Here is an 18,198-nt window from a genome sequence, read left to right as displayed (position 1 = left end):
CCTGAGCAAGCCATATGCAAACAAATAAATAATAAAATGAACAACAATAATAGTTGCCATGAGATCTGTATCTGTCAACTTATTTGAATCTGCTAAATAAAATCCAAGAACATCTCTTATAAAAATAGATTTTTCTATTCCCCTTGTTAAATAGCTGTAAAGGGATGTTTCTGAGCCTTTACATATGAATGAATGCTTTAGATCTGCAGCGATTTGGATCTATAAAATCAAATGATGAAGGGGACTTAATTTATTACTCTCAAATGCAAACGCAGGATATGTGTATTGTAAAGAACTAAGATGAAATAAAATAAAAGCCAATGAATCACTTTTTTCACATGACCTCAGTGTAGCTCATCTCTGAACAGAGAACAAGTTTCGGTATTGATTGGAGTTAACCACAGCATGTTACCAGGGTGATCAGATAAAATTGTGCACTACTGTTGATCCCTTTATTTTCAGCTGGGGAACAGAAAAGAATTGCAAGTGACATCTGTTTTCCTGCTGGCTGGCCGGGGGATCCAGAAGAAACAAAGGACAAAAGCCACACAAGTTGAAAGGTGTCAGCAGCAACAGCCACATCACAAGAGGTCTGTTTGTTTTACATCCTCAGTATTTACCACTATTGGGGATTTATAGTCTAATCCAAATCCCACTGGAATCACTGGGAAGTGCCTAATTGACTCAATGAGTTTTGAGTCAGGCTCATGGCATCTGTTTCTCCTGAGTGTATTTCAGGGAGCAGAGCTCTTACTAGTTCCAAATGACTCCTGACGCCTTCTGATTACTACCATTTTTGACTGACATGTTTGAATATCTTTGTATACATCTCCCAAAAGACTTCTAATGCCCTATCTGGTTTACATGGGAGGAAATAAAATATACAAAAAAACCCATTCCCACAATATCAGCAAAATCATAGCCAGTCAGTAGGATACAGCTGACAATTAGTCGGAGTCCCCACAGCCCTCCCACACAACACCTCCCACTTCTACTCTTATCATTCTTTCTCAATTTTTTTGTAATGTCATCTACTTGAGCTGTTTTGGACCAAAGGCAGAGATAAGAGTTCCAAAGATGATGTAGCGATGACTCTTTCCAAAACAAGCCATTATTTCCAGCACTACAGAATAACTATGTAACAGGGATAAAGCTGAACATACAGTATCACAGTTTTTGGAGGGCATTATCAGCTGGAAAGCAGTCTTAGATAGAGTATCTTGAAGTTAACTCCATTGGTCCTATTTGCAGCTGCAGTGAAAGAGTGTTATGCAGACTGCACCAACCTCTGCTAGGATACTACAGGGAAAACAATACACTTATTTAATGCAGATTGCTGAACATGAGAGAAACAAAGATTTTGTCATAAAAAAGTCCTTTGGAACACATCTTTGTCAAAATTTGAAGGAAAATGTAGTCAATGTTATAGGAATTTTCCTGAGATTAGCTCAGTTGGTCAGATTATGGTGCTAATAACATCAACACTGCAGGTCCAATCCCCGTATGGGCCATTCATTTAGGAGTTGGACTTGATTATCCTTGTAGGTCTCTTCAAACACAGAATATTCTGTGATCTGTGATGATATTAATCTGTACTGGATCTCTGGAGTAGCCCTATGTAGAACATACTGATATACTAACCAATGCTTGTCACCACAGAACAGTCTACATGATGACCTCTAACCCCAAAGGGTGCATAGTTCATAAGAAACCTTGGCACACACTTCCTGCCACAGGGACGTCTGATTAGATTAGATTAGAATTTGGGGTGTGATACCAGGACTGAGCTCTGGGTCCAACGCAGAAAATCATATTTAATCACAGAGCTGATCACAGAATATTCTGAGTTGGAAGCGACCTACGAGGATCATCAAGTCCAACTCTTAGACGACTGGCCCATACAGGGAGATTTACCACACCCCTTCAGAAGACAAAAAAAATGGAAATAGAAATGCAATCATCACTCCGATCATGCTGTAAACAATTCATTCTCCTCTTCACTCTCTCCACAAACATATGCAGCAGCTGGGAGAACCAGCCTGTGCTCCACAAGAGAGCACTGGCAGCCAAAAAGCAAAGTACCTGCTCACATCTCCTAACTGGAAAAGTCCAAAACCGACAATGATTGACCTCATACCATGTCTGTAGGGGACTTAGCAATTAACAAATACTTGGCAACTAACAAAGGACAAATTACCCAAGATCACTTGTGTTTTAAAAGGACCAGTCTAGACATTTTCAAATTGTACAACCAAAGGATGTTCAAGCCACCCATGCTCACATAAGACAACCATTCTAGTCTCTTAACAAATATCTGCAAACAGCAAAATGGGGAGAACGGCAAGGTATGAACAGATGAACACACAGTCACAGCATGTTTGCAAAATTAGGGAAGAAAATAATCAAATTTTAAAAATCTTCTGAGTTTCATAGAGGTATAGCACCTGTAATCTAAAAACCCATAATCTAACTACAAACTATCTAAACAAACCAAAATAGTCTAGTAGAAATTGTCAGGGCCAGTGGTTAAAGACAGCTCAGTTTTATTCTGTTTTTCTGACTGCATGACCTTACACAAATCACCTAATCACTGTGTGTTTCATTTTCCCCTTTTAGGAGAGAGGAATACTAATAATTTCCACTTTTGTAAAATGCTTTGAATACTGTCAGCAAATGGGCTACTATCAAAATATTCAGAGTAATGATGACTGGTTTAAAATCTATATTCTTTAAATGTAATACAATGTGAAGACTATGCTGTATTTTAAAATACATTCTAAAATTGCTTTTCTTTAGTAATCTACATTTTTTAATAGCATAAACAGGAAAATATGTTCCTTTAAATTCTCAAATATTCAGTGTAGCAAATTTATTTTAGAAAGTTAAATTGAAATACATTATTAACACTTCAACAATGTTTCCTTGACAAACTATAAACGTCCATCCTTTTAACACAAAATGATTCAGCCATTACCAAAAATGACACTTCACTGTGAATGTCAAAGGGAAAAAGAATATTGAAACAGACTATGACCAGTGCACAAAACCCCCCAGAACACGGCTAATGATGTCTTATTTTCCTGTCATTTTTCTACTTCCCCACTACAATGAAACAGCTGCTATAACTACACTGCCTGCATTGAATAAAATGTCAGAAAATGCTAACTCTGCTGCGAGCATTCCCAATATTCTGGTAGAGGTGTGACTACAGTTATCATAATGAATCTCAAGCCAGTGTTGTCTGGGTTTCTCTGCTCCTGCATTTCTTTAACCTACGAAAGAACAAAACTTTTTTTTTTGTCTCTCATGCAAACTACTGGTTTCTTAGTATTCACAGCTTTAAAAGTATGTTTACCTGAAATTACTTACTTCTTTAGAAACAAGCTATAATGGCAAAGACTTTAAAAGTTAGGCAGCAAGGTTACAAGTTCTTAAGGCCCATCTCTCACACTCTAGGTACACAGCACCTAATCAAAAGACAAACTGAAGGGATGTTAAAGATTAATAAGCTTCACTTAATTAATTCACTTATTTCTAGATACCTTTTTAACTTTGGTAAGCACCTCCTACCTCCAAGCCTCACAGAAGGTACTCAGTCTAGAAAACAGGATAGGATGGGCTCTCCTAGGTTTCAGTTACATCCAGATGCCAGAACTGCCTTCTGAGGACGAGGCAGTGAAATTTTAGATTAAGTGATTTCATGTCAAACATAAGGGCGCCAAAACCTGGATGGAGCGTGAATTATGTGTGAAATTGTGAACCTATTAAAATTAGTGGTAAAATTCTTGACTTGAGTGTAGTCATCACACTACCCACGTGAGGCAAGAGGACCACTGCCTCCTGGGTGACAGCAGTTCATGTATTGTGTGATGCCCACTAGTCATTTCACCTCTGAGTGTTTCAACCTCTCCATGGTAAAATGGGGACACAGTGTCTACTCACAACTGCAACAAGTGATGAGAATAAGCAACTGAAAACACTGCTGAATGCTGTAACTGGAATCCTGGAAGTCTAGTGTCTACAAATTCATGCTGGGAACTTTACAATGCTTTTTAACACAGAAAGGGAAATTCATCTAAGTGAGACAGGGCTAGAGGGCATTGAAGGTTACCTCCTGAATTCCCTGGGGAGGTCAGCAACAAGGTTAGGCCTTTAGCAAGTGGGCAAGAGAAGTTAATTTATACCCATTTTATGCTTCTTCTGGTGATTTCATGTTTCTTATCCTCCAAGTTCAGGGCAATGCATTGTGTGAAAGCACATGAAATGAAGAAACATTGAAGGAGTGCAGCACATGGGCCTTAGAGTCCAGCTTCCCTATTTACTCCTCTTTCTTCTTCCTGTCATCCTTTCAGAAATCAATTTTTACTAAAAATGAAGCTGAGAAGGAATAATCTAACAATATCCAGTTCAACACTTCCTGGTATGCTATTTCTCAGGAGATTTTTAATGATCTATATTGATGTTTTCCTTCTATATGGAATATATTTCTTAAAAAGGTAAATGGTTGTTTCCGTAGTATATGAAAATAAACAGAGGAAAGAAATCCCAAAGTGATGGCTAGATCAGAACACATTTTACAAAAAAGCACAAATATTTTCTTTCAGCCAAGTACTTCTCTACTTCAATGGTTTTAAGTCTCCTGTCACAAACATAAAAAAACCCTCAAGCACTTGTTTAATTTACATATTTGTGTGTCAGTGGAAAAGACATGCATTCTGCTCTTGACAAATATCCACAAAACAACCTTCTTATCTTCCTTAAAACTTCTATTTCTCTTGATGTCTACAAAAAGCTTGTCAAAGTGGAGGGTGCTGATGTGCTGAACCATGCTACCTATCCTATGTCATCCAAGTTTCTGAGGCTGTGTAGGATAAAGGCTTTTCTTTTTCTTTTATAGTAATATCCAATTGTGGTCTTACACATTTAACTAGCACAAAATTAAACCTTAACTGCTGTATTAGTTCATCAGGGCATTCAGTATTCTTTAGATACAGCGTCAGTAATTGTATTGATTAAAAACATACAAAGGCATTTGGAATCAAATTATTGATCTGAACAAGACAGATTGATATGCTGTTTTTCACATTAAATCCATAATGCATTGGGAATAATCAGTAAATAGAACACAAACATTGAGTTAATGTGCATCTGTGAGAACAGTAGATATTCTCCAATTAAACAGAGAAAGAGTAATACTTTTAATTCCTGTCAATTACAACAAAATCCGATTTTAATTGGAAAATAGTAAATATTTCATATTTGCGAATTTGCTTCGTCTCTCCTTCTTACTTTCTACAGAGCTTGCTGCTGCCTAACTTGCTACTATTTAAACCTGACCTGTTCACATTTTTTCTTATTGTTTTGAATTTAGCTCATCCTCCCTGATTAACTAGCAAGGGACAGACACTTCTAAACATACTCTGAGATGCTTCTGTTTTTAAATGAATCTTTATTGCAACTTGAGAAAAAAATTGGCTCCACAAATACACACAAAAGACTGCAATAATTAACCCAAGACGGGTATGGAGAGACAAAATTATTCCACCTGACATTTTCCCTAGCTAACCACATTTCTTTACAACCCAATTCACCATAGTATGTTTCTGAAAGAGATGACCTCTTTTTACCTCTCTCAGTATGTAGCCCAAGCTGTGTAAATTCTGTGATGTCTGGCTTTTAGGGGTATCACAGAACCAGCCCCGTCCTTGTGAAATGGAAGAGCACCTATTGTATTTTGTAATTTATCCCGTTTTTCCCATTTTTCTTTAATGTTAGTATTGATTTTCGCATTATTGCTAGAAGTATTGTTTTGTCCAGCTGAAATTCTGTCCCTGACAACTGTCAACCACTCACCCCCTTTTTAAACATAATCTCAAAATCTTATTTGGCTTAACTGACTCTTTACTGGCTCTTAGTGTAAAGGATAACGACTGTTGCACCACGTTAAGCAAATCAAAGTGTGAAAATGCTGTTCCAGAGAAATTTACTTACCGCAATCCAAACCAGTCTGCCTGGAAATACTCAAAGTACATAAAGTATTTCCTGCGAACTTGTGTTAAAACAGTGCCATGGTTCTTCCTGGGCCCAAATGTGCTTTGCTCTGGGAGCTAATGCTCCCACCATCTTCCTATTGCACAGCCACTCTCTCCTACCTCTGCTTCTGGTGTCACTGCTCAGGAGGCTCCAAGGTGGGCTGGGCCAGAAAATATGCTGGGGAGGAAAGTAACCACCTGAGCCATTCTGCAAAAGGCTACAAGAAAAGAATGGCATGAGAGAAGAGAAGGTGTTTCTTTAGGCTCCTCGGATTCATAAATTTGGTCAGCTACTAAAAAGAGTGAGGATGGACCAAGCAGTACTGGAGGTTTACAAAGACATAATCATAATTCTCCTGGTAAGCTACTGGCTTTTTCTCCATCAAGCTCAAGGTTATTATATAAATTGTTTATATGTAATTTCATTTCCTAAGATGAAAACAAGTGTGTCTGAGTAATCCTAATTAAAAGCAGTGTAGTAACCTGTACTGGAAATAAGTTGAGGTTTTAAAAATTTTTTTTTGGAGCCTAAATTATGTATTCTTTTAATTTCTCTACTATTCAACTCAGCTACGTGCATCTGTATTTCCTCACTAACTGCTATCTTTAAGACAGCTGCACCACTGATGATAAAGCACACAAAGATCAAACATGTTCACAGTCTTGTGCCAAGCCTTCTTTCAGAAGGAAATTCACAAAAAGAATAAATAATGAAAGTCATAAATCATAAACCTCAACAGCACTTTCTCCTTAACCATCATGGGTGCTAACAGTCCTAAATACATTTTCAGCTCTGCTGTAAAGAGCTGACATTTTTGCCTCTGCAATTCTGACTCTGAATGGCTCTCAATGAGCCCCACAAACTGGATGCTTGTGGTGCTATTTGTGTGCAGCCAGCACAACAGGCTTCTGCTCTTGACTAGCTAACACAAGAAAAAGAACAAAATCACTGGACAGCTTTTTCCCACTATTTATTAACCTCTCAAATTTTTGTCATCCATACACAAGCAAGAAAAGATGCTGCTAAATGATCAGATCAGACACACTGATTACTTCTTACCAACTCAGAACTATAACTGACTTTGTGGAATACCAATTTCCAGCATGCATGGCAGGACAGGCAGTCAAAATGCTCTGTGAGAGATTATATGAGTGACTAGAAAGAATCTGATTTTAAGATCCCTGATCTAATTTTTCTGCCAAACTTGAGAAAATAATTACAAGATTCAAAAAAATTCCTTTTGCTGTTTCAAATATAAGTGCCAAATGTGTTACTTGTATACGCTTGACTTGTCTGAAGACATGAACCTTGAAAGGGACTATCTTTTTTCTCAGTATAATTACCCACTCTTTCTGCCTTTCAACTGAAAGAGATAAATGGAGCATATGTGCATGTTTTTTAGGGGTTGGGACAGAATCTCACAGAAAACACAGTCAAGAAGCAAAAGTCATCAAATATGATTCCACAATATATATTATCAGACTGCCCTTGCCAGCACTGGCAGAGAAGGTAGTAGGCTGTGTCCTCAGAAAAGTGGAACTGAGAGTGATGCTCCTGTGGAAAGATGCTCCCACACCTAATTCACAATACTGAGTACTTTACAAATTTTAGTATTTTCTAGGAATTTCTGAAGGTTTTTTCCATTCTTTAGGTTATTTATGTAAACTACAACAGCAACACTCATGCAGCTAGACAACAGGAGTCTGAAAGGCAAAATGTCTCTTTACCCAAATTGCCTTCCCTGTGCTACCCCAAGCACCTCCACAGCCCTTTTGTCAGGTTGGTCAGATGGGTTAGTACTCGATTACACTGCTACACTTAAAGAGGTCAGCAGTGTGAGTTAGATCCCCTCCAAATTACAATTTTAACAAAGAAATATATATCACTTGGTTTTGCACTTTTCTATTGATTTCTGAACTTGTCATTCCACTTTCAGTGTCTCTTAGGATTATCACACCAAGGACTGATCACAATAAGCTCCTGTAAGAAATCTCATTAAAAACACACAAACAACCATGAATCTCATGCCTTATGATGTTCTAAGTAAACCAGCATCTTTCTGTCTGACAGTCACTCTATTTTTTCTCTGACTGAAAGCTCTTTGTAGCAGAGGACTCCATCCCTACTTTGCATCACAGCACTTAAAACAAACAAGAATTGCAAGGCTTTAGAATGCACACAAATTGGAATAAAGTCTGAATAAAAATAAGAATAAAAATTAAAGGGCAACAGAAGTGGAGAGCATCAAAATAACAATGATAACAGTTTAAGGGGACTCTTCATTTAGAGAAGTGGAGATCATATATATTAATATTCATATGTAAAAGTCATGAAACTAAAAACTCATATAGATCAGCTCTAGCATTGACTTGAGTATATGGATTATTCTGCTGGTAACAGAGGAAGTCTCTCTCCTTCCCATACCACTCATTTTTCATCTTTTCACTCCTCCCTCATAATAAAACCCACACTACCCTGACTTGAATCTTCCAGGTAGTTTCACTGACTCAGAAAGTCACTGCAGCTCTCAAAGCAGGATACAAATGCAGACACTTTTCCAAGCTCAGTGTTCTGTTCCTGAGTCAAGGGCAGTAGCTGCTCCTGCAATGTTTTACAGCTGTGACAGGAAAGGGAGGCTTCCTCTTTAGGTGCTGACAACTCAACTGCATTATGTTACTGGACGCTAGTCACTATTTTTCCCATTATTCACCTTCTTTCAAGAGATAAATGTGGCAACTTGTTTATATTTTAAAACTGAAATATACCTACATATATTTAGTACTCTGATGTTACTGCTCTTAGAAAACAAGGATGAAATTTAAAACAGAGTATTCCCTCAGGTCCTGTAGCTTGCAAAATTCTGCATTTGTTTACAAAAAGTGTAATGCATCCACGAAGTCTTGCATCCATCTCTTACCACTCCCACTGTTGTCACACACAGCTCTATTTATCATTAGAACCACAAACCACCACAACGAAAACTCCTCAAATAGACAGAAAGACCATATGTTTTTCATCCAAATTCATGAAAGGGCTTCAGGGATCCTTGAAATGAATCAAGTATGCACTGAAGAGAACTAAGTTATCTTGACATGTACACAGGTAAATACACAGCAACCTGGACCAAGGATTCTTGGTCCACAAGTGCAGTGCTACTCGTTCCTGTATAGTACCAGATCAAATGAGAATCTCTCCCCACATCTGCAGGTCTCATACTGGGGCTACTCTGGCTAGTTCTGTATCGGTCTGCTCAATCACAGCACAATCACAATTAGACACAGCAGAAGAAACCATTCCCAGTAGAAATTGTCATTAGGACCTCCAGAATTCAGGGAATACAATGAAATAATGGATCACAGATATTTCACAAGTTATTGGGAGCTGATTGTGTAACAGAATATGGGGTGCTGCAAGCTTCCTCTGAGGTATTGCTATTCACAAAGACATTCAGGAGGGAAGTCTACCACTGTATATCACCTGCCTGGCTGAAACTGGAGATATCCAACCTTCCCTGGTGGTTCTGCAACAATTTAGTTTATGCAAAGTCTACTTAATGAAACTCAGCAGACTTACTAACAATTTTGTTTACATTACTGCCAACATATAAAGACCTTCACATTTTTCATGCTTATGTTCCTTACTAACATATGAAAAATGTATTTTTCACAGGCTCCTACTCATCTCACACTCCTGTCTTTGTTATCTCCCCTGCCATAAGCTGTCATCATGTGACATTGCCAGAGACTATATGCAGAGCCTCTGCACTAGCCAAATTGTTACAGAATGTGATAATGATGAAACCCTAAGCACTTTCACTTAGAGCAAAATGAAGAACTTGAACAGACCTCTAGGCAAATTACTTTCATATACGTGAAATTGGTGCCAAAATATTAGAGCAGCCCCTAAAAATAATGGGTACAGTTCGGACTGCACAAAGATGTTATTAGAAATATTTGCATGTAGTGCTTTCACACTATCACTTCAAAAACAGAAAAGGGAATTATTTTTTAACCCTATGCAAATATTGTATAGGAGAACTGCCTGGTGCAGAGCCCAAGCAAGAAAAGAAATCAATGCACATCTATCACTGGGCAGCTATACAGAAAATAAGTTATCCTCTAACACAGTTTTCATGTGTATGTTGGAGATGCTACAACTTTCAAACAAACACCTTGTAATTACACTTTGATAGAACACTGCCTGCTTTCCTCTTTTTTTTTTTTTTTTTGGCTCACAATTTCATGAGCATGTGAAACATTTCCCTTAGAGTTCTCCTAATGCTCTATCAAATTCCACATTTGATAATATACTGAATATGTTAAACGATAAGCTTTCCTTTCGGTCATCTGGGAAAAGTAAATTGAAATATAGGGAAATTAGAAGTAAAATGATTGTGTTTATTGCTAGAGTAGCTAACATGGTGAATGAACATGATTATTACTGGTGTCTTGTGTGGGTTTTTCAAGCTGAACATTGTGAATTGCAGTGTCATATTTACAAACAGTATACCTTCAAATGTCCAGAGCTACACGTAAGTGCTTGAAAATCGAAACAAGTGAATATTCATTTGCCTGGTAAATAGCAATATTTTGAGGATTAACTCCTGATTATGCCCTGCTCTCTCCACTGAAAGATCTTTACAATATAATTGCATTAACGGCATTTAGATGATAAAAAGGAAAATAATGTTTTCACAATCAACCCAATTATTTAAATACATAAAAATCAACATGGTACCTATGTCTTTTTGAAAATTAAGTAAAGAAAAGGAATCTACATTTTACCACATTGAATTAGCAAGGAAAGAAGATAGATGAAAAGGTGACTTTCACAGAAGTATTGCAGCACATTCTATAGGAGCTTTGGCATACAAAATACCTTAAAATAAATCACTTCCAATAAGCTTCCAATCTAGAAGTGTGCAGACATTACTTGAAAAACATAAAGGCGATGTTTCAACCTGTAAGGTTCACAAACTCAATCTATGTGTTTTTCAAATATTACTTCGTGCACAAGGGGGAGCTCCTGCAACTCTTTATCACAATAAAAACCCAAAGACAATATAGGGAACGTAATGGAAATATAGCATGAGAGATTTCAGAAAAGAACAGACATTCTTCACCCAATAGCAAGAATTACTGTATGAATTTGCACAACTTAATCTGCTTTTGTCTTCTGTGTTCAGCATGGATTCCTCAGATTCAAGGAGATGAAAAGCACTTTTCCCCTTACAGGATGTACGCTCTCAATGAAGGAGCAAACTTACATACGTTTTAAACAGTCACTGAGGCGAAGCTGTAAAAAAGAAAGGCAGCATGGTTTTTGAGGTAGGACGTTGTTTTAATGTAGTGTGTCACAGCAAAAATATATTTGAGCAGGTAATCAAAGTCTGTACCATAACAAACACAGATAAGAGGACTTCATTAACACTGCTCAGTCAGCCCCCATTCTTGAAACACTCTGCTTTTGAGCACTTAATTGTTTAGCCTTCTTCTCAAGCAGAATTTTGTGTGGCTTCTTGAGGATGTGGGGGTTCTTTCAGCAAACCGCAATATGGAGATTCCATTATGGAAAAGAACATAAAATTTCAGCTTGGATCATTAGCAGGGTGAGAATTTTTTTACTATCTACTACTTGAATAAATAACTTACAAATCACAGATTTCTCTTCTTCCTGTGTATCATTTCTATGCTTTAAGGCATCCACAGTTTGCAAAGGAGTTTAAGACATTTGCTGATTGCAGAAAATAGCATTCAGCACCACAGTCCATAAGGGAGTGGAGATTCATGCTCTCAATGGGGCTGTCCTCTGTTCTTATTCCTTTGTCTCCACAACTCATTCCTCCAGTACCTCTTCTTTCAAACTATCTTGTATCTCACATTTCCAGAGCAGATGGGCTATTTCTTGTTCCTACCTGAGTACCAGTAAAGGGTGTAAAAGAACAGGGGAGAGACCTCTGGCTTTCAGTCAGTATCTGGCTTTATATTGTCAAAATATTCCTCTAGCAACTAAAAGAAGCTCTTGAGAGAAACCCCACATGGTTAAACATTGAGACAGGAATGCCCAAGCAGCCCAGGAGCAAAGACAGTGTGGGAATTCTGCACATAAAATGCTCACAGCCTGAGTGCACAGGTTTGTAGTGAAACTGCACCAAGCCTCTGGTGAGCCAGTTTCAGCTGACATTTTTCAATGTTTAACACTGCGGTTATTTTTTAGGGGCTCGCAAATGGTACACTCCTTACTGTATGAACAACCCCCAAAAGTCAAGCTTCTAGTCCAAAGGACAGGATTCCTAGTGTATAACTGGAAAAAGCTATTTAGTATGTGCTATGTATTTTCCTCCAGCTCAATGTCAGACAGGTTTGATCCATTTCAATTTAAAAATCAGCCACGAGCATACTCTCAGCATGGAGAATTCAGTGTAAACAGCGAAAAAGCGGCCAAACTGTAAGGAGAGTGTCCTGTAGTGGGAAGCATCACGCAACCCTGCTGCCAGCTCTGCTGGTAATATATGGAACCAGGACCACTACCTATTCTGTCTGCACGCTGGAACCCGACCTCCCCTGCGTTCTAAGTACTCTTCTGTATCTCTTCCAAAAATGTATTTGAAATTATTATTGATTTTGTAATTTTGGCTTTAGGGTTACATTCATCTCTCATATGCAACTCTACCCCATGGGGAATTTTCAAAAACTAGAGTGAGAGAGACCAGTGCACAGATATATTGGTCTGTCCTAGTTTAAAAGACCAACGCTCTGTCATTTTCCCTTACATAAGACAGCATTAAATCGACTTTGTTTCCATTCCCCAAAATATAACTGAGAACAGTAGTATACTCTCTCTCAGTATTTTATGCTCAATTTAACTCCTATATTGCATTAAATGATGTGCAATAATGTAACCCGAAATGCAAATGAATTCACATTTGGTAAAAAGAATCTCTTTGTTGCCTTCTCCTAATAGAAATAATTTTTTTGTAGATTTTAATGAACTAGAAAAACCAAACATCCCCATATGGTGAGAAAATTCCAAAGCATGTATTCAAAGAAAAATCTTATGTTACTCATCAAAAACTAATAGATGTGACAGGAGAAAAAAATTAAGCTATGAAGATGAAATTCAAATAATTAGCAATTACGGAAGAACATCTATTACAGTACCTGTAAAAGACTCACCACACGCTAAAAAAGAAAAACATGCATTTCATATTTCCAGAGTGGAATACATGAAATTTCATTTGAAGCAAATTACTTACAGGCATAAACTTCCCTGGAAAATTAAAACAACACATACATACCTTGAAATGAATGCTTCATGATGAGAACTACCGAAGATGTTATCTCTTTCTGTCCTAGAGTGTAATGCCTTCTTACCATATGAAAGATTTTAAGGAACTTCCTCCTAATTTCAGAAGGTTCCCCACTCAGTCTTTTTCTGGACATTACAGAGCAGTCTGTGGGTCTCTTCGAGCTGTATTTGCTGTCTGCCCCACAGGTATTATTCTGGCCATCTAAAGTAGTCTAAAGATGTCCTGCTAACATTTCCCTTTCCCTGGATGAATGCCCTTCCCTGAAACACCTGCCATTTTGGGAGTCATGCATCATCCTAAAAACAAGCAAAATATGGAAAATCTAGAAATATAGTGCAGTTTTCTGGTATCCTGATTTTTGGTTTTGAAAAGCTGGCAATAACTCTGGGAATTTGGCCCTGGAATTCCAGTAACTCCCTGATGGTTCAAACCAGACTGCAGGGCATGAAGGGCAACAGACATTTTGTGTAAGCACTGTAACAGTTGCACGCTTTGAAACTGCAGGAATGGAGTTTGCAAGCAGTAAGCAAAATACTTGGGTATTTATCTCTGCTGCATTTACCTTTCACTGACCATAATTAAAGACAGCTGTGGCCATATGGAGAAAACATAGAACTAGAATTCAAGGATCATTTCTATGCTGTGTAGCTTCTTCTGCCACGTTCGCCAGGTGGTGACAAGTACTTGTCACGTATTTACTCACTCAGCTTCTCTCCAGAGAAATGTGTACAGTGTGGGAGGGAGAAGGGTGTCTGTTTTATACACATCTTGTATAGGAAGATAATATGGTTTGCAAAGGACTCTCTTCTTGTAAAAGTCACTAAACAGTTTGAGCCTGCCCTAGCCAAGTTCTGTCTCCTACCCAAGAAATTATTTTGTGCAGGAAGAGTTCTGTTGCGCTAGAAAAGCCCAGCTATTGGCAAATGTATTTATCATTAAATTTTACTCAGTTTCTAAAATACGTTGTACCTAAGAGTGTTTACCACCCTTAGCTGAGCATCACTTCCCATTACTATCTCACGTCCTATGGCAGACAGATATTTCTACCTTTTTACCTTTACCTGTTACTTCTATTTGCCTCAGAAAACAGAAAAACATCCTTTAGTTTGAATTCTGCACCTGGTGCTTTCCTTGAGAAGCCAAGCAAGACCCCTGACCTGCCTTAACTCCAAGTGTGCCGCTGAAATGCCAATAACCTAAAGAAGCACTTAGACATAATTCATAACTGTTACATAAAATGCTTACAGAATCCAAGGTGCTATCTAAGTATCTAAGAATAATTACTCAGTGCATGGAAAAATGTTTATGATCCTACAGGATAAGGTTGTGTCCGGAAGTAGTGTAGCATTAGTGAATAAGACTCTAGGAATAGGAACTGCATACTGTAACATGTATACATTAAATAAAACCTGAACGTGACAATTAAGAAAGGTCAGTACCCTTGAGGAAGCAGGACAGACAGACAGGGAGAGGTGGAAGTAGTTATTTTTGCATTAAGGAAACACACTAAAATATGCCTTGTCTTCAGCTGCTGTCAAGATACGCTTTTTGTGCAACAAAAATACATTTAACCTTTTAAAGCCATCACACAAATGCATCCAGTTAAACTCCTGTGTCCAGAAAAAAAGGCATTGAAGCATCTGTTTATTCCTGTAACTTTTCTACTCATGCCATACAGAAATTCTAGAAGTTATCAATCTTTGCAGCAACGCCTGACACTATTCCTGCCCACTATTATTCTATATATATACTATATCCCACTATTGAAACTGGCACAGAAATATTCATGAGTTCTTTCATGTGGGCCCTCATCTGGTGAGGCTGAAGGCACAGAACTATTTTACAAAGGAGAACTGGGATGTAAAGCTGCTCTCTGAACATAGGAGAAAATTCACCCTGAGCAAAGGGCCAGAACAATGCCTATGCATCAGTTCAGACTCAGTTAAGCCTTAAAATAGGATTTAATAATGAATTTTATGATCCACTGGTTATCCACTGGTCTTGTCATAGTGCTGCTTTTCTTCCTCACCCTCAGCACTCTTCCAACAAAGGCCAGGAAACCAGACTGTAACACAAACTTCAGCAGCAGTACACTTGGTAATAATCCTGAACCAGCTGCTTTCTTCAGTTAAATGATACAATGTCTAAGGCATTCTTATAATTTGTATACTGTACTCAAGAGCACCAACCATTTGCACTCAGTTACTTTCAATTCAATGCTGCACTTTTGCATTTTTCATAACCTCCCCCTCCAGCAAAAAAAGGGCAAAACTGTGTGTGATTTACCTTATTACAATTTTTAGAAACTTGGCAAAGAGCACTGCTTGACATACTGTCTTTATCTGGCATTCCTAAAAAAAGAATACAGAACATAAATACATACTGTACATTCTTTAAGTGACGGTGAAGATACTTATCAGTAGAATAGGGAATCTGAGGGTTCAGTACTTTGATAACACACACATTAATCTGCGATTTTTAAAGAGCAAAACATTCAGAAAGAAGTTTCCTTAGTAAACACAAAAAAGACAAAAAGCTAATTTGTGTCAATATTTTAAACAGCTTGCTAAGCACAGTACTTTTTCAAAACTTAATACCTGAAGCATGTATACAGGAGTTATTTACACTTTTTCATTTAACATTACCTGTCTCTCAGTACATGGCAGTAAAATGTGACATTGAGTTTGCACTAATTAGCAATGCTATGCTATGCTATACCATTATCCTGCAAAGAAAACATACTGAACATGTAACATAGGGGACAAAATTTGCAGATGCAATTGCTAGCCATCAGATATTGCCCTGCTTGGCATCTAGATAATCCCTAGCAAATAAACAGAAGTGTTTTGATTTACGTAAGTGATGAATTCCAAAGGCTGCCCTTGGATTCATGTGTACAGCACTATCCCACAGCTTGACAGGTTCTCATGAGGCAGAGACGTAACCAAAATTATTTAGCTATGTAACAAAGGTTAGAGAGCAGCATGTTTACTGCAAGCTCAAGCACTAACCTAGATTCTACAGCCAGTTGTGTAGCCCATCCTAACTAAAAAAATTGAGACAGTTTGTTATATTTATTTTACTAGCAGGACTCATGGCCATGTTCCATGGAATTCATGTAACACAAGTAGTAAAATGCTACACGACATCATCCACTATGTTTTAGCCAACAGGCAGATTTTTATACAGCTCTGTAAACACTTGTATACAGTTTGGAAGGCAGTTAGGCAAGTTCCAAAGTGTTTTCTACTACATGCAGTTAGTTATACTACTGCAGTTGTAATACCAAACTGAATTAAATTTTTAAAGTTCAACACCCAAACCCAGAGAATCTCCATCTCTCCCTCTCTTTCCTTTTCTTGTTTGCTTGCCCACCACCTGATATCTAATTTCTCATACTTACTGTCATTGTTGGAGCCAGTTTCCATAACACCATAAGGAGGAGTGAGAAGTCCAGACATATACTGTCGATATTTCTGAAAGACAGCGATGGCACATTCGGTCAGGTACGGATGTATAAAGCCATTCAAGGGAATATGTGCTATTTACATTTGTGTGTCTCCAGCCTTGTGCTTCTCATGCACACATGAAATATGAGGCAATCAAACGTCTTGACTCTACAAGGTCTGTGTTCTTGACTGGAGCACACACTGCTTTTGTTTCATCCAAAGTTGTGCTAAACCAGTTCCCTCTTTCCTCTTCCCCAAAGCATGACTTTAAGGGTACTAATAAATCAATATTTTACTTAGCTGTGTGATTTCCCACAAAGACTGTTTTAAAGCTCATTTGAAATTACACCACTCATCTGAACTCAAACTAGAAACCTACTTTATTACAGGAATGGAGGCAAGCTAAGGGTTCATAAAAATCACGTACAACAACAGTTTTGGTGTCAGATTTGAAATATACAGGATGTTTTGTGAAAACTCTGAACATTGAAATCCAAGACACTAATTTTGGTTTTCAGAAGCTACAAGGCTATGAAACACACAAACCAAACACCTCATATTATGTATATCCTCACACAAAACCTGTATTAGCAGATGAAACTTTGTAACTGTAAAAATAATGTCCCTTATACCACTATAAGCTACATAATTGTAACTGATGTCAGCAACTAGTATTTTTCTTCAGTGAATGCTGATGACACCATCAGTAAGGTTCAAAGCTCTGTCTAAGGCTTAGGAAATTCACAGAAGCTACAAAAATAACACCAAAGGAAAATAATTGTCCTTTTATCAAATACAAATCATTCAATGAATAAGAGACACATTTTTGTTTCCAATCACACTATATTACTGTCATGGCTAAGGATAAACAATTATAACTCCCTTTTGAAACTGCCAGAAAACAAGCTTGTGCAACAGGGATGCTGATGTTCAGCGTAAATAGAATGCGTCATACAGTCCTTCGGATGTGCAGTGAGCTCAACGTGAACAATCAACCAGCTGAAATTCATGCAGGTTTCAACTAAGCACACATAATAATTGAGACAGAGAATGTCCCTTATAGTGCAATTTTAATTTAAAAGTTTTATCCTTTGCTCTATGGAGTTTGGGTGTACTCACTTTTAAAACGTTGCCTGCTGAATTTAACAATGCTTGAATTATCCTTTATACATTTCTTTTTCTTGGAAATGGAAATGAAAATATCATAAATTCTAGCACTAAAGACTGAATGTCTTGCACTCTAAATAATAACAAAAGCTACAAAGATTACATTAATCTTAATAATCCAATCCTATTTTTAGACAAGCTATTACATCGTAAAGCTTAGTAACATATTATTTAAATCTCACCCATAATCCAGCTGAATACTCGTAGAAGCAAATCTATGCTATATCCCTGGTCAGTCAC

General features: G+C 37.7%; 1 protein-coding gene across 5 annotated transcripts in view; it reads right to left on the bottom strand.

The window, feature by feature from the left end:
• Positions 1–18,198, bottom strand: part of RAPGEF4 (Rap guanine nucleotide exchange factor 4) — a 158,957-nt gene that overhangs the window by 65,943 nt on the left and 74,816 nt on the right. For all 5 annotated transcript variants that reach the window (XR_002047306.3, XM_010406764.4, XM_019290537.3 and 2 more), the window contains 2 exons: positions 16,746–16,818; positions 15,629–15,693 (listed from right to left, as the gene is read on the bottom strand). Coding sequence is in view for 4 of the 5 variants with exons in the window: in XM_010406764.4 (XP_010405066.1) it covers positions 15,629–15,693; positions 16,746–16,818 (138 nt within the window). In the remaining variant the exon portion in view is untranslated. The remainder of the gene's footprint in view (positions 1–15,628; positions 15,694–16,745; positions 16,819–18,198) is intronic.

This window comes from Corvus cornix, chromosome 7, assembly GCF_000738735.6.
Source record: "Corvus cornix cornix isolate S_Up_H32 chromosome 7, ASM73873v5, whole genome shotgun sequence".
Taxonomy (NCBI): domain Eukaryota; kingdom Metazoa; phylum Chordata; class Aves; order Passeriformes; family Corvidae; genus Corvus; species Corvus cornix.
Note: the sequence above shows the minus strand (reverse complement) of the source record. Positions and strands in the feature narration are given on the sequence as shown.